This window comes from Heloderma suspectum, chromosome 2, assembly GCF_057233095.1.
Source record: "Heloderma suspectum isolate Gila_16-S chromosome 2, 16-S_ref, whole genome shotgun sequence".
Taxonomy (NCBI): domain Eukaryota; kingdom Metazoa; phylum Chordata; class Lepidosauria; order Squamata; family Helodermatidae; genus Heloderma; species Heloderma suspectum.
The window spans coordinates 43,764,352-43,788,653 of record NC_139459.1 but is presented as its reverse complement, the minus strand read 5'-3'; the positions used below and the strand labels follow the sequence as shown (position 1 = coordinate 43,788,653).

Below are 24,302 nucleotides of genomic sequence, written 5' to 3'. Positions count from 1 at the left end.
TTCCTCTGGAAAAACATAAAAATGTTTTGCATACATAGTGCCTGCTCTAGTTGACCCTAGGCAGTTCCATTCCCCCTGTACAGCATCGAGAAATATGTCTGAATGAGGCACAACTGAAGAATCAGATTTTGGCCTTGGGCAAACTTCAGGAACTTCAGAGGGTTGTGTGTCTGAGCACTGAGCTTCTGCACTTTTATCCTTAATTCCCAGAACCTTTTGTGCTTTTCTGAAAGCACTGAGAAATCCTCTGCTGCATTGAAGGAACATCCTCCAACTCCTCCGCTGACAACTCTTCTACCTTATCTGAGAGAAGGGAAGACTCAGACAAAACATGTAAAGGGGTAGAGCTAATCTCAGTTGTTGCCCCTCTGTTGGCTGCGAATATGGCGGTTGCTACAAGCTGTGGGTGACAAGGAGGCTTCAGGTCTGTGAGCACATCCCCCCCCCCATTGCTCCTATTCTGGGCTGTCGAGGGTCGGGAGAAGGTTGTGTAAATGTAGAGGAGGAATGTCTTTGTTTGTGGCTTCTCCAGCAGGAACACCCACTATTAGAAGCCATAAGAATTTCCTCATGAGAGGAAGAAAATGGTGAGGCAAAGAAGTTCCTGCCTTTTCCCCTGAAGCAACTAAAACAGTGGACGGCTGAGGAGTAACCCAACAAACCAGTCTGAGACTGGGTTTCCAATCTTTCCTGAGGTGAATTTTCAACCCATCTGCCCCCCTTCTATTGCTGGCCTAATTTCTTTAACTAAAATTTGGTGAATCCAGCAACAAAACTCAGGATGAAGCGCTGAGCCATCTATAACAGCGGGAGGTGGGGAAGCCAAGGGAGCCACAGTACTCACCAAAGGGTAGACCAAGTCCCGCGCTCTTTGTCCCCCTCATTGAAGAACTAAGCACCAAGACAAATCTGTCCCATTACACAGAACCTCAAACTCACCTTTGCAGCCATCTTGGGACTCAGAAGGGTCCTTTGAAACAGCGGAGCACTCACCACTCGTACCGGCAGTCTTCACTCCTGAGGGGCCAGGCATCTGGGAGATACTCCCCCGCTTGTGCTTTCCCCAACCCTCTGATAGCTCTTCTGAGGTATCAATACAGTGCAGAGGGCTGTCTCCCTGTCTAAGGGATTACATGACCCAGACTGATACCAGGAGGCTCCCCAGGCAAAAGGCAGAATAGAGAAAAGGTGATTATATAATGTATAAAAGTAGTTTTTATGTGGAGCGGTGCCAACACCCTGCTTTCTGAAGCTAGGCAGGACCAGAACTGGGAGGCACTCTCCCATACAGGGAAGGTGACTTCAACTTTATGTAGATTTGGCCCTGCCTTCTGGAGCAAGTGGGAGGACCAACCAGACCAAGATACCCTCCTCCACTGTAGGAAAATACAAGAAAAACCAAGAGGAGAAAAAAAAGACAACATAGCTCGATCTGCTGCGATAGACGGAAAAGAACTGAGCAGGAAGGTGGGAGCCTAGGTATGTGCAATGGGAGGAGGGCAGACTCCAAACAATGCTCTGCGCAGACACAGAACCCATATGTGAGAGTCACAGAGGCCATGAAGAAGAAACTATATTCCTGGAGAGAACTCATTACCACGTTACTTTATTAGAAATGGCTCCCTCTAAACAATGAAAATCCAAGCAATTAAGGTAATATTTAGGGAACTTGAACACACTACAGCAGGGTTCCACAGAAAGACTTTAGGTGTACCAGTGGGATTTTATTTTTTTTTAATCCTTTGAATAGCAGACTCCCTTGTCATACATTTCCAATTGCTTTTGAAACTCCTCTCAGTTTGAAAAATGGTTTTCCATATGATATGGGAGAGAAGCTTATTTAAAATTTTCAAAGCTCCCTTGAGCTTGCAGAATTAGTTGCAGTTCTTTGGATCCTGGCCTAAATGTAAAGAGATATACTTGTTAAAACTATGTTTTAGAACAATGGTGGGGTACATGTGGGCCTCCAGATGATATTGGACTACAACACTCATCATTCGTGAACACTGGCCATGGTATCTGGGGCTGATAAGACTTGGAATCCAACAACATCTGGAGAGCCAAAGGTTTCTCAACCCTATTTTAAAATATACCAGTGCCTGTTATACAAGGGGTTTCTGTTACAGACTGGGGGAGGGAAATAACTTTCTACTGGTGGACCTCTTCTTCAAAGGGGTTTCCCAAAAAACAGTTACTAATAGGCTGCCACCAGTCCGGATGAGCCTCCTCACACACCCTACACTGTCCAGCTGCTTGGGGAGTTTCTGGGCCCTATTGCCAAGGACCGATCCCTTCAGTACAGCCCTAGGAAAAAATTTAAAGAAAGGAACCTTTTATTTTCTTTCCCAAAGCCCCAAAACACAAAACTCAACAAAAAAAGACTTGTAAAAATACTAAAAACACAAATAGTAGTTTTCTAACCTTGAAGTCCTTCACATGGGGAAGAGTTTAGAGAGAATTCCCTTTTAAAATAATGCAGCCATATGTCCAAATCTTAAAAGAAGTTGATTTAGAGAAGGGGGGGACAACAATCACACACACACACACACACACACAATTCCAAATAAAATCTACTCGTCCATCTAACTTAGCCAGTTACATGTTACCTACTTGAGTAGAATCCTCAGTTCCAGTGCATATGCAGAGTTCTTTGCAGAGAGAATGGTCTGACAGAAAGTATCTTGGCATCTATTTAGTTAGATGGTATACAGCCAGCTCTAGAAGGAGTGAGCTAACCCTTACTTTTATGGGAATCTGAGTTCAGTAAAAGCCAGTCCCTCAGCACTACTGTTTTGTCCAGTAGTGCAATAGCCTCCATTTCTGATATCAGTGGTCTAGCCAGAAAATCAGAAAACTACTTAGTGGCTGGACTTCTTAATGACTCTAACTTACATCTCAAAGCATCCAGCCAGTTGGAACCACTCAGCATATTATAAACAAAGACCTTAAGTTTTTGGATGTATATTGGAGGACAAAAAAATAGTTAGATAAGCCTATTCAGGCATTCCAGGGGGATGCCAACTTACCAGATGCTCTAGGGAGCACTGCTGAGCTCCATACACATATAGGGATTTTATCCTAGAAAAACAATATTTATTTTGGCCATTCTTGCTAAGTATGGTCAGAGATTCGTGCATAGTTGGTCAGAAAACAAATGTGATTTTCCCTTATTTATCACAAGTCTGCCATTTTTTTAGCTTTATATCTCATAAGCTCTGATGTCATGAAATTTGTTGGAAAGAGTGTGTGTGTGTGTGTATCACTGCTGCTCAATGTTGTGATACTGGTGATTGGAACACCGCCAGCACCAGCACCTTGTAACCCCTTTCTAATTAACCTTAGGCAGCTGCCCACAGTATTTGTTGCAAGATTGGCCCGATAACCAATGAAGTTGCCGACCAGGAACACAGAATAATTAACTGTTATTTTAAAGAAAACAAAAGGATTTGCGGTGAATATAAAAACCCCCAAATAGATACAAACTAGAAGAGTTGCTTACATTTTGCAAGTGAATGGCCAAATTATTTTCTGTTAACTTCAGCAGTGCTGTGTCAAGTCACAAGCCTCTCTTAAAATCAAACTACAAAAACACATTTAGGGCACAATCCTATGCATGTTTAGATCGGAAAGAAGTCCTACAACTCCCAGCATGCCAGGTGTTATGGGGCTTTTTTCCAATCAAAACTTGCATAGGATTGCACCCTTAAAGAGCAGTTCAGTAATGAATCAAGAAAAAGCCGTATGCATCTACACTCACACCTTTGGATTTCATGGTTCAGTGTTGCTTTCACAGAACAGTCAGTAATCTGAATGTACATTGAGACAGCCTTGGTTTTTGGTGCTTGTGATGGTAGAAAGAAAAACAACTCACCATTCTTGCTGACATCCAGTTCCCTGAGGTTAATGAGATTTGCTATGGATGCAGGCAATGTTGTTAGATCATTGTCCGGCAAACTTAACTTGTGCAGAGACTGACAGTTAAAAAGTTGCTGTTGAGACAAAGACAAAAACATAAATATTAGGAGCATATTATTTTAATATGCCAGGTTTTAATTCTAACTACTGATAAGTGTTCAAACTAACCTGCAAGTACATTAATACAATAATGTGTTTAATGTCTTTGAGGTATTTTGTCTCATCCAGAGCAAATACTGTCAAGAAGTGTCCGGCTTCTAATTTTAGTAATCTGTTTAACAATCTGAAGGGAGAAATCTATGATTTTACCATTAAATATGTAAGGGGTTTTTTTTAACCGTATAGCTATTACAAGAAGAACCATGGCACAGTTCTAGTTTTTAATTTTGCACCAAAGTGGAGAAAAATAAATTATGCAAATGAATAGTTTACATACAGTCAGGGCCAGAAATACTGGAACAAGGATAACTGTTTTGGCAGTTGGCTTCTGTACACCACCACATTGAAGTTGAAAGGAAACACACCCAGATGGGAGTGAAGTCAGGACTCTAAGCTGTAATTCAAGGGGTCTGACAAAAGTGGGGCACTAACCATTCAGGAAGGACAGCCAGCGGCATACACACACACCCATCGTTGGTGGCTCATAAGTAACGGAACAAACAAACATCATTTCAAACTTAAGGATCGCCTTTAATACCTGGATGAAAATCCTTTGCAGTCAATGACTGCCTGAAGTCTGGAACCCATGGACATGACCAAATGCTGAGTTTCCTCCCTTGAGACGCTTTGCTTTACTGCATCTTTACTGCAGCTGCCTTTGCTTTACTGCAGTTGCCTTCAGTGGCTGCTTGTTTGTGGGTCTTTCTGCCTTCAGTCTTGTCTTCAGTAAGTGAAAAGCATGCTCTATTGGGTTGAGATCAAGTGATTGACTTGGCCATTGAAGAACATCCCACTTCTTTGCCTTGAGAAACTCTTGGGTAGCTTTTCCTGTACGTTTTGGGTCATTATCCATCTGCAATATGAAGCGGCATCCTATCAGTTTGGCAGCATTAGAATTCATCCTGCTGCTTTGATCAGCAGTCAGGTCATCAATAAACACCAGTGACCCGGTTCCACTGGCAGCCATACATGCCCATGCCATAACACTGCCTCCACCATGTTTGACAGATGATGTGGTATGCTTTGGATCATGAGCTGTTCCTTTCCTTCGCCATACTTTTTTCTTCCCATCATTCTGGTACAAGTTAATCTTGGTTTCATCAGTCCAAACAATCTTATTCCAGAACTGGGTAGGCTTTTTTGGTGTTTGCTAGCAAAGGCTAATCTGGCCTTTCGGTTCTTGAGCATTACCAGTGGTTTGCACCTTGTTGTGAAGCCTCTGTATTTACATTCATAAAGCCGTCTCTTGACTGTAGATGTTGACAATGACATGCCTACCTCCTCAAGAGCATTCTTGACCCGGCTAGATGTTGTGAAAGGGTTACTCTTCACCATGAGCAGAATTCTGTGGTCATCCACTTTAGTTGTCTTCCATGGTCTTCCAGGCCTTTTGCTGTTGCTGAGCTTGCCAGTTAATTCCTTCTTTTTCAGGATGTTCCAAACTGTTGTGTTGGCCACTCCCAATGTTTTTGCCATCTCTCTGATGGGTTTATGTTGTTTCCTCAGCCTAATGATGGCCTCCTTCACTCGCATGGACACCTCTTTGGACCTCATGCTGGGAGTTCCAGTGAACAGCTACCAAATGCACATGTAACACTCAGAACCACCTCCAGGCCTTTTATCTGCTTGATTGGTCATGAGGTACCCAGGAAACAGGCCACACCTGGCCATGCAGCTCCTTGTCAGCCATTTGTTCCATTACTTATCAGCCACCAACAATGGGTGTGTGTGTATGCCACTGGCTGTACTTCCTGGATGGTTAGTGCCCCACTTTTGTCACACCCCATGAATTACAGCTGAAAGTCCTGACTTCGCTCCCATCTGGGTGTGTTTCCTTTCAACGTCAATGTGGTGGTGTACAGAGGCCAACTGCCAAAACAGTTATCCTTGTTCCAATATTTCTGGCCCTGACTGTATATGATGCTTGAAAATAAGCGTTCTCAATATGCATGCTTTAAACATAGCTTCTGAATTTTTCTAAGCTTCCCCCACAAGGAGTGATGTGGTGACAAGGGGAGAGATACAAGTAAAGGTATATTTACAGGAACATAACTGCAAGCCATGACGGTGAGGCACATAATCATTTAGGGCCCAGATATTCTGCCTCTGAGCAGTGGATTGTTGTCACCATTGCATGTCTGTTCTAGGTGCTAGAATCTGTGCAGAACTCTACGCACATGAAAGCCTACCAGCCCTAATTAAGACGTGTAGCAAATTTGAGAGAAAATACTTTCTAGAGAAGTAGAAGTGAGGCTGGGATCAAGAACTCAATATATAAAAAGTATTAGATTACATATTTATCATTGCTAAACACATTTTAAAAATTAGCCTATACACATTTTCCATAATCCTTCCCTGGAAGATTTGATGCCAAAATGAACACTTTGGGCTTTCCAAATGTGTTTTTTCAAGTAACGTTATCCTAGGATTTTAAATATCCAGTTTTAATTATGACAAAAACTTTTGACAAGAGTATTGCAGCTGCTATCAGGGAAGTGAGAGAAACTCACACAAAATGCCAAGAGAATTGAGGGCTTGTGTTCTGCATGGGGTTGAGAAGGAAAGGCATCAAAAGGAGAACATCCTTCACTATGCCTAGTACAAGAACAGCTAACAGCAGCTGAACCATGGCCAGCAGGCAGTGTGGAAGAGATCCAGTGCACAAGACCAGGGCCAGCCCTCCCATGAAATGGGGTGAAGCTCCTGCCGCAGGTAGCAGAGTGGCAAATTGTGCACTTACCCCACCACCATCAGGAGGACCTGCTGCCACAGCACTCCCTACCTTTGCTGCTTCTGCCACAACTGCTACCGCCACCACGTCTCTGCAGTACAGGCGATCTCCAAGGACATCCACTGCCACAATGCCTAGCTCTGAGGAGGACCCCTCGAGCCAGGCATTTGGGTGTGGACACTTCTCTGAAGAGCTGCACTGTCTGCTTCTCTGGCCGATGTGGCTCTTCAGATAGCTCAACCACCCTAAAGAGTGGGCAGTGGCGGCAATGTGGTAGGTGGTGTAGTAGATAGGGAGGTAGAGAAAGGGGAAGAGGGAGACTGGGTGGTTGGGAAGGAGAGAGACCAGGCAGGCAGGAGACCAGCTAGGCAGGCGGACAGGCAGGGCGGGAGGAGCGAGACTAACTGGGCAGGTGGGAGTGACGAGACAGATGTAGCGGGCATGGGAGAAGGGAGACAAACATGGGAGAAGAAAGGAAGGGGAAGCAGTCCCAATGGCAGGTGGCAGTGGCATGTGTGCTTTCCTGCCTCAGGCGATGGAAGAGTTTGTGCTGGCCCCGCAGAGGAGGCCTAGAAGCTAGAACGACTGAATACTGTTGGCAGAAAGGTTGCATGGAGATGAAAAGGACTGGATTTCTTTCATAGTGCTTAAGTGCTTGACAGATATTATATTAGGAGAAGGCAACATGGTGCCTGCCAAATGTTTTAGACTACAATTCTTATCCGCCCTAGCCATAATGGCCAATGGTTGGGAGCAGGTCCATAGCTTGGGGGTCCTCCTGGAACCATCTTTGTCACTTGAGGCTCAGGTGGCCTCAGTGGCACGGAATGCCTTCTACCAACTTCGGTTGGTGGCCCAGCTATGCCCCTATCTGGACAGGGATAACCTGGCTTCAGTTGTCGATGCTCTGGTAACCTCCAACTTAGATTACTGCAATGCACTCTACATGGGGCTGCCTTTGAAGACGGTTTGGAAGCTGCAGTGACCAGATTGCCAACAGGGACCAGAAGGTCCAAACATATAAAACCGACTCTCGCCTGCTTGCACTGGCTGCCTATATGCTTCTGAGCTCAATTCAAGGTGCTGGTTTTAACCTATAAAGCCCCACATGGCTTAAGACCGCAATACCTGATGGCATGCCTCTCCCGAAACGAACCTACCCATACACTACATTCAGCATCTAAGGTCCTCCTCCAAGTGCCTCCGTCAAGGGAAGCTTGGAAGGCAGCAAGAAGGGAGAGGGCCTTCTCAGTGGTGGCCCCCTATCTGTGGAACAAGCTCCCTGATGAGGTCTGCCTGACCCCAACATTATTATCTTTTAGGCGCCAGGTTAAGACCTCTCTCTTTTCCCAGGCATCTGGCAGCACATCATGAGTTTTAATCGGTCCTGGATGTGCCTTTAGTTATGACTGATAGTTCAAGGTTGTTTTTAGTTATATCTTGTTTGTGTATATTGTCTGTGTGATTTTATGTGCTTTTTTGTAAATGCTTTTAAACTTTTTATATTGTATTTAATGTTTTAACTTCTGTAAGCTGCCCAGAGAGCTTTGGCTATGGGGTGGTATAGAAATGCAATCAATCAATCATGGGAGTTGTGTCCAAAGCATCTGGAGGGCACCAGGTTGTCTACCCCTGTATTATCTTATACTAGACTTTTCAACAACCCTGTAAGCTAGGTATTATCCCCCTGTTGCTCATGTGGGGTTTAGGTTTAAAGTAAGAGCAGCTAGCCTAAGGCCTAAGGTTCATAGCAGAGGAGAATTTCAAACATTTGAAGTCTATATTGCCATAATTCTGGTCACTAGGGGACAATCACAGATTTGAGAGACACTGTGACATAGAGGTGAGAGTTGGTCTAGAGGTGAAACTCAGTGAGTTTCGTCATCAAGTGGAGATTTGAACCTTAGTTCAAATCTCCACTTGACGACGAAACTCACTGAGTGACCTTGGGCCAATCACCATCTCTGAACTTAACCTCACAGGATGGCTGTGAGGAATAATGTAATAAAGAGTAAAATAAATACGTTAGAGTCAATAACCTGATGAGGTTATTATGACCTGCACATATTAAAAGATTATCATTTTAGTTGAAGAATTATGGCAACACACGTTAGTGTCTTATTTAAGGTCAGATTTTAGACCGCTAATCCTAAAAACATATTTCAGTATATTTGTCACGGCTGGCCCCAAAAATGTTTTGCAATGAGGTGGCAACAAAGCTGCTGACTCCGTCTGTCCTCGGCATTTAATTGGCATCATAGAGATTTGGAGTACCAGCTCCTTCCCGTATCAGCTGTAGCCATGGTTGAAGGATTACATCAGTGCCAATGCTAATCATAATTAACATTAGCCAGGTTACCTCTTTTCCAATGGTTTGCAAGCCTGCTTCAAAAGAGATCATAGGGTGCAATCCTATGCATGTCCTACAGCTCCCAACACTCCTTCAGCCAGCCATGATGGCTGGGGCATGCTAGGAATTGTAAGATTTTTTTTTCTGGGACATAAGATTGCATCTTCAGTTCCATCTACCTGCCCTTACGCACACACTTCGATGTGCACACACATAGGTGGGAGCGCTCTCACTCTCTCTTACACACACTCTCTCTCACATACAAGCAATATTAGAATACAACATACCTTTGGAAGCTCTTCAATTTGATTAGCATCTAAATAGAGTTCTTCCAACGTCTTTTCAAAAGTAAAAATCTCCTTAGGCACCTGCTCCAGGCTGCAGTGAGAATAATCAAGTGCAGTGACAGTTTCTTCTTCTCCACGCAAACAGCGGCATGGCACCAACCGCACAAACAAATTCCGCTTTGTTGTCATTTTCAGGCACTGTCGTGGAAAGAAAAAAAAATAGCTTGTTGAAAACAACAAGAGACTTAGGGAGTTGCACAAAATAATGCCATATATTCTATCAAGTGTGAGAAATGTATTTAAAGGAAAGAGTGTATGTACTGTGCAACTTCACAGGATACACATCTCAGATCACATTCATATATTTCCCTGGGTTAAACGATCCATGAGCTGATGTAGTGGCCTTCATGATGCTGTACGTTTTCAGCAGAGACTAGTGGAAGGCAGCCACACAGTATAAACTATATTTTTATTCAACTTAAGTTTATTTAACTTAAGTTTATTCAACTTAAGAGCATAAATACTTAACAACCCATTACAGATGTACATATCTTGGCCTATTAAAATTGTCAAATGTTAAAACTTGTGCCTGTGCAGTGCATTCTGGTGCAGCCCCTTCCCGCCTCTTTTTGGCATGCTGCAATTCAACACTCCCTAGAGTGATTTATTAGTCATAGCTTCCCACTACACCTGAACTTGGAAATTATGGTTGTTAATCAAAACAAGCCAAGATCTTAAACCAAATTCAAACTTTAGTTTAAGATCTTGGCTTATTTTGATCCCACTAACCCTAGCTTCCCAGTTAAGAGGTAATAGGAAGCTATAATTAACTAACCCAAGAAGTGTTGAATTGTTCTTGTCACAGCCTTGACATTTTCTGCTCTTAACAATTCCTGAATATATATGATCAACATGGGAAATCATGTCAAATCATGCCTGTGGAACTGAGATAGGCAAATTATTTATCTTGCACCATTAAACAGCAAACCCTCCACACACTGAAACTTGGGCAGAGGATCTCTTAGAATTGGCAGTCAACGGATGTGTGGTATTTATTACTAAGGACATGCTAACCCCTTCATGGATCACTGCCTTGTTGTGGTGAAGGGGCTTGAGTAACTCAGTGAAGCCATAAGCTATGCCGTGCAGGGCCACCCAAGACGGACAGGTCATGGCAGAGAGTTCTGACAAAATGTGGTCCACTGGAGAAGGAAATGGCAACCCACTCCAGTATTCTTGCCAAGAAAACCCCATGGAACGTATCACAAGGCTAAAAGATATGACGCCGGAAGATGAGCCCCTCAGGTCGGAAGGTGTCCAATATGCTACTGGGGAAGAGCAGAGGGTATTTCCAAGTAGCGCCAGAAAGAGTGAAGCGGCTGGGCCAAAGCCGAAAGGACACTCAGCTGTGGATGTGTCTGGCGGTGAAAAGAAAATCCGATGCTGTAAAGAACAATATTGTTTAGGAACCTGGAATGTCAGATCAATAAATCAAGGTAAGCTGGAGGGGGTCAAACATGAGATGGCAAGATTGAACATCGACATCTTGGGAATCAGCGAACTCAAATGGACAGGCATGGGTGAATTTAATTCAGGTGACCATCGTATCTACTATTGTGGGCAAGAATCCCTTAGAAGAAATGGAGTAGCACTCATAGTCAACAAAAGGGTGGGAAAAGCAGTACTGGGGTACAATCTTAAAAATGATAGAATGATCTCAGTACGAATCCAAGGCAAACCATTCAACATCACAGTAATTCAAGTCTATGCCCCAACCACTGAGGCCGAAGAAGCTGAGGTTGATCGGTTCTATGAAGACCTACAACACCTTCTAGAACTAACACCAAAAAAAGATGTCCTCTTCATCATAGGGGATTGGAATGCTAAAGTAGGAAGTCAAGAAATCACCGGGATAACAGGCAGGCATGGCCTTGGTGTACAAAATGAAGCAGGACAAAAGCTAATAGAGTTTTGCCAAGAGAACATGCTGATCATAGCAAACACTCTTTTCCAACAGCAGGCGACTCTACACATGGACATCACCAGATGGTCAATATCGAAATCAGATTGATTATGTCCTTTGCAGCCAAAGATAGAGAAGCTCCATACAGTCAGTAAAAACAAGACCTGGAGCTGACTGTGGCTCAGATCATGAGCTGCTTCTTGCAAAATTTCGGCTTAAATTGAAGAACGTCGGGAAAACCACTAAACCGTTCAGGTATAACCTAAATCATATCCCTGATGAATATACAGTGGAGGTGAGGAATAGATTTCAGGGATTAGACCTGATAGACAGAGTGCCTGAGGAACTATGGACGGAGGTCCGTAACATTGTTCAGGAGGCAGCAACGAAATCCATCCCAAAGAAAAAGAAATGCAAGAAAGCAAAGTGGCTGTCTGATGAGGCTTTACAAGTAGCTCACGAAAGAAGGGAAGCGAAAAGCAAGGGAGAAAGGGGAAGATATACCCAACTGAATGCAGAGTTCCAGAGAATAGCAAGGAGAGACAAGAAGGCCTTCTTAAATGAACAATGCAAAGAAATCGAGGAAAACAACAGAATGGGAAAGACTAGAGATCTCTTCAAGAAAATTGGAGATCTCAAGGGAACGTTTTGTGCAAAGACGGGCATGATAAAGGACAAAGAAGGCAGGGACCTAATAGAAGCAGATGAGATTAAGAAGAGGTGGCAAGAATACACAGAAGAACTATACAGGAAAGATCTGAATGTCCCTGATAGCCATGAGAGTGCGGTCACTGAACTTGAGCCGGACATCCTAGAGAGTGAAGTCAAGTGGGCCTTAGGAAGCATTAGTAACAACAAAGCTAGCGGAGATGACAGTTGATGCTGTTAAAGTGCTGCATTCAATATGCCAACAAATCTGGAACACTCAACAGTGGCCACAAGACTGGAAAAGGTCAGTTTACATTCCAATTCCAAAGAAGGGCAACGCCAAAGAGTGTTCAAACTACCGCACAATTGCGCTCATTTCACATGCCAGCAAGGTGATGCTCAAAATCCTACAAGCTAGGCTTCAGCAGTATGCGAACCGAGAACTACCGGAAGTACAAGCTGGGTTTAGAAGAGGCAGAGGAACTAGAGATCAAATCGCCAACATTCGCTGCATCATGGAGAAAGCAAGAGAATTCCAGAAAAACGTCTATTTCTGCTTCATTGACTACGCTAAAGCTTTTGATTGTGTGGATCACAACAAACTGTGGCAAATTCTTAAAGTGATGGGAGTACCAGACCACCTTACCTGTCTCCTGAGAAACCTGTACGAGGGTCAAGAAGCAACAGTAAGAACCAGACATGGAACAACCGATTGGTTCAAAATTGGGAAAGGAGTACGACAAGGCTGCATCTTGTCACCCTGCTTATTTAACTTATATGCAGAGTACATCATGAGAAATGCCGGGTTGGATGAATCAGAGGTCGGAATTAAGATTGCTGGGAGAATTATCAACAACCTCCGATAAGCAGACGATACCACCCTAATGGCAGAAAGCGAAGAGGATCTCAAGAGCCTCTTGTTGAGGGTGAAAGAGGAGAGTGCAAAAGCTGGTTTGAAACTCAACATTAAAAAAAAGAAGATTATGGCATCTGGCCCCATCACTTCCTGGCATATAGAAGGGGAAGAAATGGAAGCAGTGACAGATTTTACTTTCTTGGGCTCCAAGATCACTGCAGACGGTGACTGTAGCCATGAAATTAAAAGACGCTTGCTCCTTGGGAGGAAAGCTATGGCCAACCTAGACAGCATAGTAAGAAGCAGAGACATCACCTTGCCGACAAAGGTCCGTCTAATCAAAGCTATGGTTTTCCCAGTAGTAATGTATGGCTGTGAGAGCTGGACTATAAGGAAGGCTGAGCGCCGAAGAATTGATGCTTTCGAACTGTGGTGCTGGAGAAGACTCTTAAGAGTCCCCTGGACTGCAAGGAGGTCATATCAGTCCATCCTAAAGGAAATCAACCCTGAGTGCTCATTGGAAGGACAGATAATGAAGCTGAAGCTCCAATATTTTGGCCACCTAATGCGAAGAGAAAACTCCCTGGAAAAGACCCTGATGCTGGGAAAGACTGAAGGCAAAAGGAGAAGGGGACGGCAGAGGATGAGATGGCTAGATAGCATCACCGATGCAATGAATATGAACTTGAGCACGCTCCGGGAGAGAGCGCAGGACAGGAAGGCCTGGCGTGCTATGGTCCATGGGGTCACGAAGAGTCGGACACGACTGAACGACTGAACAACAACAACAACAACAACAACATGCTAGCACTAAATTTAGCCACATTTGGCCAGAGGTCCTAAAGATACCTGAAACTTAATTGCCTGTATTCGCGTATATGGCTCTCCAAAACTGCTCCCTTCCTTTTTCTTCTTCATTGGTATGTGTGTTCATTGATAGTATTGAGAGTCTAACTTTGTTTTCAAAAAATATTGTTAAAATTTATATTACAAAACTGATACCTAAATTAAGGAATATGTTTCTTACATATTTCCTGATAACTTTTCCCAAGGATGTGGACAAGCTGCTTATAGCAGTTCAACCCACCACATTTCTCCTCAACTCTTGCTCATCCTGGCTTATTCAAGCTAGATGAGGGGTATGATTGGGTAAGTCCAGGGAGTGGTCACTGCATCACTGCATGAGAGGGTGTTTCCTGCTGCCCTTAAGGCAGCAGTGGTGTGACCCATCCTGAAAAATCCTCCCTGGATCCAGAGGTTTATAATAACTGCTGTGGTGAATATCCCCTTTTATTTATTTTTTTATTTACAAGTATCTATAAACTACTTACATCTAAAGATTTCAAAGCTGTGTATACAAATCATAAAAATAAAGACCAGTACATATAATTTATCATATCTACATAAGATGGAAAGCTTGCATAAACAGATGGGTCTTTAATATCTGCCCCAAAATAAAAAGTATTGGCATATGAAGGCTAAAGCTGAGAACGAGCTGAGGTTAGCGAGGGATGCTAAAAGCAACAAAAAAGCTTTCTTCAGCTACGTGCATAGTAAAAGACAAAGGAAAAAAATGGTGGTTCAGCTATTAAATAAGGATGGGAAAATGATTAACAGATGACAAAGAAAAGGCAGAAGTTCTCAATTCCAAAATTGGGCGGGACAGCTAATACTTTGGAAGACAGAAACAAAATTCAAAGTGATCTTGATAGACTGGAGCGCTGGGAAGAAAGCAGCAGAATGACATTTAATAGGGATAAATGCCAAGTTCTGCACCTAGGAAAAAGAAACCAAATGCACAGTTACAAGATGGGGGATACGTGGCTCAACACTACAAGCAAGAAGGATCTTGGAATTGTTGTTGATCACAAGCTGAATAGGAGCCAACAATGTGATGTGCCTGCAAAAAAGGCAAATGCTATTTTGGGCTGTATTCATAGAACTATAGCTTCCAAATCCCAGGAAGTACTAGTGCCTCTCTACTCAGCACTGGTTAGGCCTCATCTGGAGTGCTGTGTCCAGTTCTGGGCACCACACTTTAAGAAGGATGCAGACAAGCTGGAGAGGGTTTAGAGGAGGGCAACAAAGATGATCAGGGGACTGGAAACAAAGCCCTATGAAGAGAGACTGAAAGAACTGGGCAAGTTTAGCCTTGAGAAGAGAAGACTGAGGGGAGATATGATAGCGCTCTTCAAGTCCTTGAAAGGTTGTCACAGACAGGAAGGCCAGGATCTCTTCTCCATCATCCCAGAATGCAGGACACGGAATAATGGGCTCAAGTTACAGGAAGCCAGATTCCGGCTGAACATCAGGACAAACTTCCTGACTGTTAGAGCAATATGACAATGGAACCAATGACCTAGGGAGGTAGTGGGCTCTCCCACACTGGAGGCATTCAAGATGAGGCTGGACAGCCATCTGTCGGGGATGCTCTGACTTGGATTCCTGCATTGAGCAGGGGGTTGGACTCAATGGTCTTGTAGGCCACTTCCAACCCTACTATTCTATGATTCTATGTCTAAGCTCAGAGGGAAGATTATTCCACATAGCAGGTGCCGCTATCCTAACTGCCCTACTCCAAACAACCACAGAGTGGACCTCAGAAATATGTGGCACTACCAGGAGGGCCTCAACAGATGACCTCAAGGATCAAATGGATCTTTGGGGAGAAGGCAGTCTCCTGGGTAATCCAGTCCAAGTTGTTTAGGGCTTTACATACTAACATCAAAACCTTAAATCTGAGCCTATAGCAAATAGGCAGCCTGTGCAGTTTCTTCAGCACAGTTGTAATATGCTGTAGATGGCTCACCCCACACAGTAACCTAGCCAAAGCATTCTGCACTAGCTGCAATTTCTGGACCAGCCTTAAGGGTAGCCCCCAAAGTGTATTGCAATAACACAACTTTGAGGTTACCAATGCCTGAACCAATGTGGCCAAGCTATCCTGGTCGAAGAATGGCCATACCATCCAAAGCTGATAAAACACACCCCAAGTTACTGACTGAGGTTACTTGGGCCTCTAGTGTCAAAAATGGATCCAGAAGTACACCCAGATCGCTCACCTGATTCTTGAGAGGAAGTGCAATCCCATCCAGAACAGGTGCCTACCTATTTCCTGGACCTGGGAGCTACTCATCTACAAAGTATCTGTCTTGCCAGCATTCATCCTCAGTTTATTGGCAGATTCAGCTCACCACTATATGGACCTGCACAGCACAGCATACTGATGACACTTTGCTCCACATCTCCTAATGACCACTACTAATAGCTTCATACAGATTTTAAACAGCATGGGGGACCCTGCAGCACCCCATAGCACAATTGTCAGGGGGCCAAAATACAGCCTCTTTGTACTAGTCTTTCGAAAAGGCCTTTCAGGTAGGAGCAGAATCACTGCAATACAGTACTCTCAACTCCCAATCCACTGAGCCATGCAGAAGGACACCATAGTAAATGGTATGAAATGCCACTGAGAGATTCAACAAGTGCAACAGGTTCACACTCCCCCTGCCCCTCTCTTGATAAAGGTTATCCATCAGGGTGACCAAGGCCAATTCAGTCCCAAATCACTGCTCTGGAATCTGTTTAGATGTGGAGTGGTATACAAATGCTGTAAATAAATTAAATAAATTGTAAATGAATCCAGGCCTGAACACAGACTGAAATGGGTCTAGATAATTGGTATCAACTAAAAGCACATGGAGTTGCACCACCACAACTCTGCCAAAAAAAGGAATATTTGTGACAGGACAATTGTTGAGAACCATTGGGTCCAGAGTGGAGTTCTTTGTGAGTGGACACACCACTGCCTTCTTAAGGGTACCAGGTACCGCTCCCCCACATGAAGAAGCATAAAGACCCACCCAGTCGTAACCCTTCAGCTAGCTTTAATCAGCCACGAGGGGAAAGGATCAAGCAAGCACATAGTCAAATGCATTACTGCAAGTGTTTCGTCCATGTCGGCAAGCTGCAACAAATGAAACGGATCACAAAGAACTTGTCTCCAATATCTATATGAAGCTGCTGGGTGCAGTCATTAGAGGACTGGGGGCAAGGTGCCATCAGTATGCTGATGATAACCAACTCTGATGATAACCAACTCCAATAAAAAGCGCACAGATAAACTATGGAATTCACTACCACAAGATGTAGTGATGGCCACCAACTTGGATGGCTTTAAAAGGGGGTTAGACAAATACCTGGAGAAGTCTATCAATGGCTACTAGGCTTGATAGCCATGTGCTACCTCCAGTACCAGAGGCATTATGCCTATGTACACCAGTTGCTGGGGAACATGGGCAGGAAGGTGCTGTTGCAGTCGTGTCCTGCTTGTGGTTTCCTGGTCGACAACTGGTTGGCCACTGTGTGAACAGAATGCTGGACTAGATGGATCCTTGGTCTGATCTAGCAAAGCTCTTTTTATGTTCTTATATCTGAATCAGAAGAGGCCATCCACAACCTAGATCAGTTCTTGAACACAGTAGTGGGCTAGATGAGGAACAATAAGTTGAATTCTGGTAAGATGGGGGCACTGTGGGCAAATGTTATTCAAGTCCAGGAATTAGGGGAATTATCAGCTTTGGATGGGGTTGCAGACCCCCTGAGGGAACAGGTTTGTGGTTTGGGAATGTTTCTGGACCCATTCCTATAATTGGAGGCCAGTGTAACCTCCGTGGCTAGGAGCACCTACTAGAAGCTTAGTCTGGTATGACAACTGCACTCATTCCTGGACAGGCATAGCCTGGCCACTGCAATCCATGCATTGGTAACCTCAAGATTGGATTACTGTAATGCGCTCTATGTGGGGCTGCCCTTAGAGCTGGCTCAGAAGCTGAAATACTGCAGAGGCAAGATTCCTGACTGGGGTGCCTTACCATGCACATATTATGCCTGTGCTAAAGGATCTACACCGGCTGCCAGTCTGCTACAAAGCTAGGATTAAGGTGTTTGTATTAGTATACAAAGCCCTATACAATTCAGGACCAGGTTATTTATTTATTTACAACATTTATATACTGCTCCACATCTAAACAGATTCCGTAGAAGTGAACAATGAGAGATAAAATGATACAAAGACAAAAATAATAAAACATATTAAAATTATTCTTTTTAAAAACAGAGTGCCAATAAAACTGTGGCTGGTCAGCCAAGGAAGGCTTCCTAGAAAAGAGCTATTTTCAGGAGGTGCCGAAAACAAGCCAGTGTTGGCCCCTGCCTGACCTCCAGAGGCAGGGAATTCCATAGGAAAGAGGCCATCACACTGAAGGCTCTTCTCTGGGTGGACTCCAATTAGGCCATAGGTCCATGTGGAACCACCAGGAGCATGCCCCCCGATGACCTCAGTGACTGGGCAGGTTGATAAGGCAGAAGGCACTCTCTCAGGTATCCTGGTCCCAAGTTGTTTAAGGCTTTGTACAATAGTACCAGAAATTTCACCCTGGCCCAGTAGCAAATAGGCAGCCAGTGCAGTACCTTCAGCAAAGGAGTTGCATGCTGAAAAGATAACATGCCAAGAAAAGCTGAGCTGCTGTGTTTGTTTGTTTGTTTGTTTGTTTATTTATTTATTTCATTTCTATACCGCCCAATAGCCGAAGCTCTCTGGGCGGTTCACAAAAATTAAAACCAAACAACACACAATAAAACAATTTAAAATATATAGAACATTAAAACCACAATATAACAATACAACCACAATAAAACCTAGCAGCAGTACAGGAGTTTAAAATACAGATTTAAAACAGCAAAGATAAAAATTTAGAAAGCTAAAACGCTAAAATGCCTGGGAAAATAAAAAGGTCTTCACCTGGCGCCGAAAGGAGTACAATGTAGGCACCAGGCGAACCTCACTAGGGAGCTCATTCCAGAGCCGGGGTGCCACAACAGAAAAAGCCCTCCTCCTAGTAGCCACCCGCCTCACTTCCTTTGGCAGGGGCTCACGGAGAAGGGCTGCTGATGATGATCTTAAGGTCCGGGCAGGCACATATGGGAGGAGGCGATCCTTCAGGTAACCTGGCCCCAAGCCGTTAAGGGCTTTAAATGTTAACACCAGCACTTTGAATCGGGCCCGGAAATGGACTGGCAGCCAGTGCAGCTGGAAAAGTACTGGCGTAATATGAGCTCTCAGGCCAGTCCTTGTTAACAATCTTGCTGCCCTATTTTGGACCAGCTGAAGTTTCCGGACCGTTTTCAAAGGCACCCCCACGTATAACGCATTGCAGTAATCCAGACGAGAAGTTATCAGAGCACGGATAACTGTAGCTAGGCTATCTCTGTCCAGATAAGGGCGTAGTTGGTATACCAGCCTAAGCTGATAAAAAGTGCTCCGTGCCACTGAGTTCACCTGTGCCTCAAGTGACAGTTCTGGATCCAAGAGCACCCCCAAACTACGAACCTGATCCTTTAGGGGGAGTGCAACCCCCTCCAGAACAGGTTGAGTATCACCTAGCCGGGCAGACGAACCACCCACTAACAGTACCTCCGTCTTGTCTGGATTGAGTTTCAGTTTATTAGCCCTCATCCAGTCCATTACCGTGCCCAGGCACTGGTTCAGAACAGCCACTGCCTCACCTGGGTTTGATGAGAAAGAGAGGTAGAGCTGGGTGTCATCCGCATATTGATGGCACCTCAGCCCACACCTCCGGATAACCTCCCCCAGCGGTTTCATGTAGATGTTAAACAGCATGGGGGATAAAATAGATCCCTGTGGAACCCCATGGCACAATTGCCATGGCACAGAGCAATAATCCCCCAGCACCACCTTCTGGAATCGGCCATCCAAGTAGGAGCGGAACCACTGTAGTGTAGTGCCTCCAACTCCCAACCCAGACAACCTATCCAGAAGGATACCATGGTCGATGGTATCGAAAGCCGCTGAGAGGTCCAGGAGAATCAACAGGGTCGCACTCCCCCTGTCCCTCTCCCGGCAGAGGTCATCCCACAAGGGCGACCAGGGCAGTTTCCGTTCCAAAACCAGGCCTGAAGCCCGATTGAAATGGATCTAGATAATCCATTTCATTCAACAGTGCCTGGAGGTGTCCTACAACCACCCGCTCAAGCACCTTGCCCAGGAAGGGGATGTTGGCCACTGGCCTATAATTGTTAACATCCTCTGGGTCCAGGTTAGGCTTTTTCAGGAGTGGTCTAATTACTGCCTCTTTTAAAGCGGCAGGCACCACTCCCTCTCTCAAGGAGGAATTTACAACCTCCTGGACCCAGCCAGACAGCCCCTCCTTGTTTGATTTAATAAGCCATGAAGGGCAAGGGTCAAGCACACAAGTGGTCGATCGGACTTGGACAAACACCTTGTCCGCATCCTCAGGCCTCAGTAACTGAAACTCATCCAAAACTGGACCAGACGGTGCTCTGAACGCCTCTACCAATGGAACTGCATTAATGGTGGTGTCCAATTCATGACGAATCTGAGCGACTTTATCCTCAAAGTGCCATGCAAACTTGTCACAACGTGCTACCGAGGGTTCCACCATCTCTCTCCCTGGCCCAGAATGTTCTGCACTAGCTCCGGCTTCTGGAGCAGCCTTAAGGGCAACCCCACATAGACAACATTGCAGTAATCCAGTGTTGAGGATACTAGCGCCTGTACCACTGTGGCCAAGCTATCCCTGTCCAGGACAGGTCACAGCTGGTGAACCAGCCCAAGCTGGTAAAAGGCACTCCAAGCTGTCATGGCCACCTGGCTCTCCAGTGACAATGATGGATCTAGGAATACCCCCAGACTACAAAACTGATCTTTCAGAGTGAGTGCAACTTCACCAAGAACATGTCCTGGACCCAGGAACCACTGACCCACAGGGCTTCCATCTTGCCAAGATTCAACTTTAGTTTACTGGCCCTCATCCAGCCCATTACTGCATGTTTAGGCACTGATCCAAGACTTGCACAGCCTCTGTCAGGAGCACCCTAGCTGCCTCTTGCAGTCCCCACCAATAGCCAACTCAGGATACAGACGACGAGGAATTCTTTCTGAGACTTTATTCCTTTATGACTCTTTCAGAATACTAATCACTAGCGACAAAGCAAGGAACAGCACTGGGGAAAGATAGCAGAGTAGCCTAAGCTTCAGGTAAGGCAGTTTGTCCCCCTTTGAAGGAGAATCATGGGAAGACCCTGAACTTATGGGCTAGGGAGAGATCCTCCCTCTTTCCCTTGGGTCCTCGGGACGCGACCGTTGTTTGTGCGCCAAATGAGCACTACGCCTCCTTTCCGCGCCCTCCATCTGTCGCCGCTCCCTGCGTCTGTGCCAAGCGTCCAGAAAGCCCCCCTCCAGCGCTCTCTCACTGCCAGGGTGACTATCTATCCCAGGAATGCTGGCAGGAGGAATCTCTGCCAGCTGCTGTGCTTGTGAGAGATGAGCGAGCTCCTCTCCCACGGACTGCTGTTCCTCCTCAGAATCAGAACTGCTCTGGGCCTCTATTGGCTCAGTTTTCACCCTGACAGCCTCACCTGATTTAGATATCATTCCTTGTGCCCACCCTGTGGAATGATCTCCCCACTGAGGTATATCGGGCCTCAATATTGGCGTGTTTTAGGCGTTAGTTGAAAACTTATCTGTTTAGGTCCCCAGCCATGAGCTATCTTTGAACCAGCCTCTAATATGATACCATTGTGTTTTTTGTGTGTTTTTTGGTAAACCACTTTGGGATTTATTCAAATGAGAAGCAGTATATAAATATTGTTAAAAAATAAACAAATAAATACTTTTGTTAGGCATATATACATTTAAAATATATTCGTTAACATCGTATATGACATCTAAATTTACTATAACAATTTCAGTAGTTTAAAACCCAGCATGACAGAAACATTACTTTTTAAATAATTTAATGGGACAAAGAGTCATTACTTACCACTGGGTTACGTTTTTCTCCCTGCTACTTCTTCCCTGAGCTGTCAAAGCCAACATTCTAGGAAAGGGGAAATGATAATCTTAGTCAAAACTATAAATATGTAAAAGATCCTCCTGCTTCCTATTAATTCCTGTCAATTAGAAATATTTAAAAAAATATTATAAATTAAAACAATTTAAAACCTTCCTTAAAATCCCACAGGTGCGTTTCCAATATCATTTGGAAAAGTCAGCAAAACATCTGAGGAATCTACTAATTTTTAATCTGAAAATAGACATTTATCTAACTATCTAAGTCCAATTTCCCATCTGTTTTCAACAGCAGTGTTCTCTCCTTAAGATTCTGGAGATGCCCATTTTAAAAGCAAATATAAGAATAAGAATAACATTAATGGGACATGAAATTATTACACTTCAACTATTTATGTGTCATCCTAGTTAAATTGTACTGCAGTTGTCCTCACCAAATTTTCTATCACTTGATAGAAAAAGAGTTTTAATATACACAATGATAAAATATTCCTGCTTCCATCTCCAGGAAATGAACGTCACCCTTTAATGTCAAAACTATATCCAAAAGTATATATCAATGCAATGAAAGGGATCAGTTCATTATCAAAGGGTTGAGAAAAGTGCAAGTATTCAAAAGGCCACTCTACACAGTTTTAGTTGTCAACACTTCTAGAATACAATTCTACTGTATGAAGCAGATGGTAGCTACAGCCTGCTTTTATTTAAACACACATACATACACATACACACACACACACACACACACACACACACCCCAAAAACCAAGACCAGGGAAGTGGGAGTTTTACAAGCCAGCCAATGTGATGTCTATTCTATATTGAATGTTTTCATAAGACACAGCAAAATATATATGACAATCCTCGTGAAGTATTGCTGTACAAACAACCCGTATGTCACACACAACATGTATTTGCAATGTGGATCAGAATACTGGTTTCTCATTTACATAATTACAATGAGGGCATAACTCATCTCTCTGACTGTGCTCCAAACACAAAGTAAACTATAATTGTACATTCAGATTAACCTTGTCTAGGTATTTGTTCCTTTTATGGAAATTTCATGAGCAGTAACTACACAGAATATTAGAAAGCTTGATATTTTAGTAAACTCTAAATTTACCAGGCAAAGCCACAATTTTAACATAGGCCCCATGTCAACATTCTCTTTCAAATGAATATCACTGGTTCTCACAAATCCTTAAAAACAGTACTGGGAATTATGCAACACATACATTTTATAGGTATGATTTTTTTACCATGCAGAGTCAATGGAGATTCCATGCGCAGAGGGATCCTGACTGGAAAACATCATTCTGTTATGCCCTCACAGCAGACAGGGGTGTGTGTGTGTGTGTGTGCACGCACACGCATGCGTGTCTTTATAGGCATCACACAAGCTGTACAGAGGAATGGGAGATCTCTGAGGTGCATTGCTTGAGTAAGCAGAGAGGGACAGAGGGTGGATAAGGATATGTGAGGCACACACAGAATTCCAAAACAAGAGGTTAGGTCATCTTCCTCTTTATCTGTGTTCCACTGGCAACTGAACACATTTATTTAAGTGTAATGTTGCTTAATTTCATGTATAGATACAGTGGCGAGAAAATGTTTGTGAACCCTAACGATAATTACGAAAATTCCTTTGTTTTACCATTATAACTTTTGTGAATCAACACCACTACTTTTCTAAATATCCAAAAGGGTTTATATTAACCAATTCCATGTCTTCTGAAATAAAATGATGTATAAATTAGTACTGTAAAAAGGGTAAGTATAAACCGATGAGTAAAAGTACTTAACAGTCAGGGTATGTTGAAAAGTAAGTGAACCCCTGGTTGTATCAACCCAATTAAAGGGAATAATAAGAATCAGGTGTTTTAAGTAATTAGGTAAATCTTCAGGGATGAGTTTGGGAGGCCCCATCCTAGAGAAGGATCAGAAACTTTGTGAGTTTGGCCTTCAATCATGCCAAACGTCATGTCACAAGACATCTCTGAGGACTGCAGAAAAGCAGTTATTGCTGCTCATCAGTCTAGAAAGTGTTATAAAACCATTTCTAAGGATTTGGGGCTCTACCAATCCACTGTCAGACAGTCTACAAATGGAGAAGGTACAAGACTATAGTCACTCTACCCAGGAGTGGTCATTCTACAAAAACCCCTCCAAGAACAAACCAACACATCATCCAGGAAGTCAAAAAGAACCCCAGACTAACATCCAAGGATCTGCAGGCCACTCTGGCCTTAGCTAATGTGGGTGTTCATAACTCAACATTCAGAACAAGACTGAAGAAGAATGGTGTTCCTGGGAGGATAGCCAGGAGGAAACCACTGCTCTCTAAAAAGAACACTGCTGCCCATCTCATGTTCCCTAAAGATCACATAGATGATCCCCAATCTCGAACAATGTTCTCTGGAGAGATGAGTCAAAGTAGAACTTTTTGGCTTCAATGAGAAATGTTATGTTTGGCAAAAAACAGACACTGAGTTCAAACA

General features: G+C 43.9%; 1 protein-coding gene across 5 annotated transcripts in view; it reads right to left on the bottom strand.

The window, feature by feature from the left end:
- Nucleotides 1–24,302, bottom strand: part of ERBIN (erbb2 interacting protein) — a 143,110-nt gene that overhangs the window by 77,857 nt on the left and 40,951 nt on the right. For all 5 annotated transcript variants that reach the window (XM_084833372.1, XM_084833367.1, XM_084833369.1 and 2 more), the window contains exons 2-4: nt 21,774–21,830; nt 9,443–9,640; nt 3,872–3,989 (exon numbers count right to left, since the gene is read on the bottom strand). Coding sequence is in view for 4 of the 5 variants with exons in the window: in XM_084833367.1 (XP_084689493.1) it covers nt 3,872–3,989; nt 9,443–9,631 (307 nt within the window). In the remaining variant the exon portion in view is untranslated. The remainder of the gene's footprint in view (nt 1–3,871; nt 3,990–9,442; nt 9,641–21,773; nt 21,831–24,302) is intronic.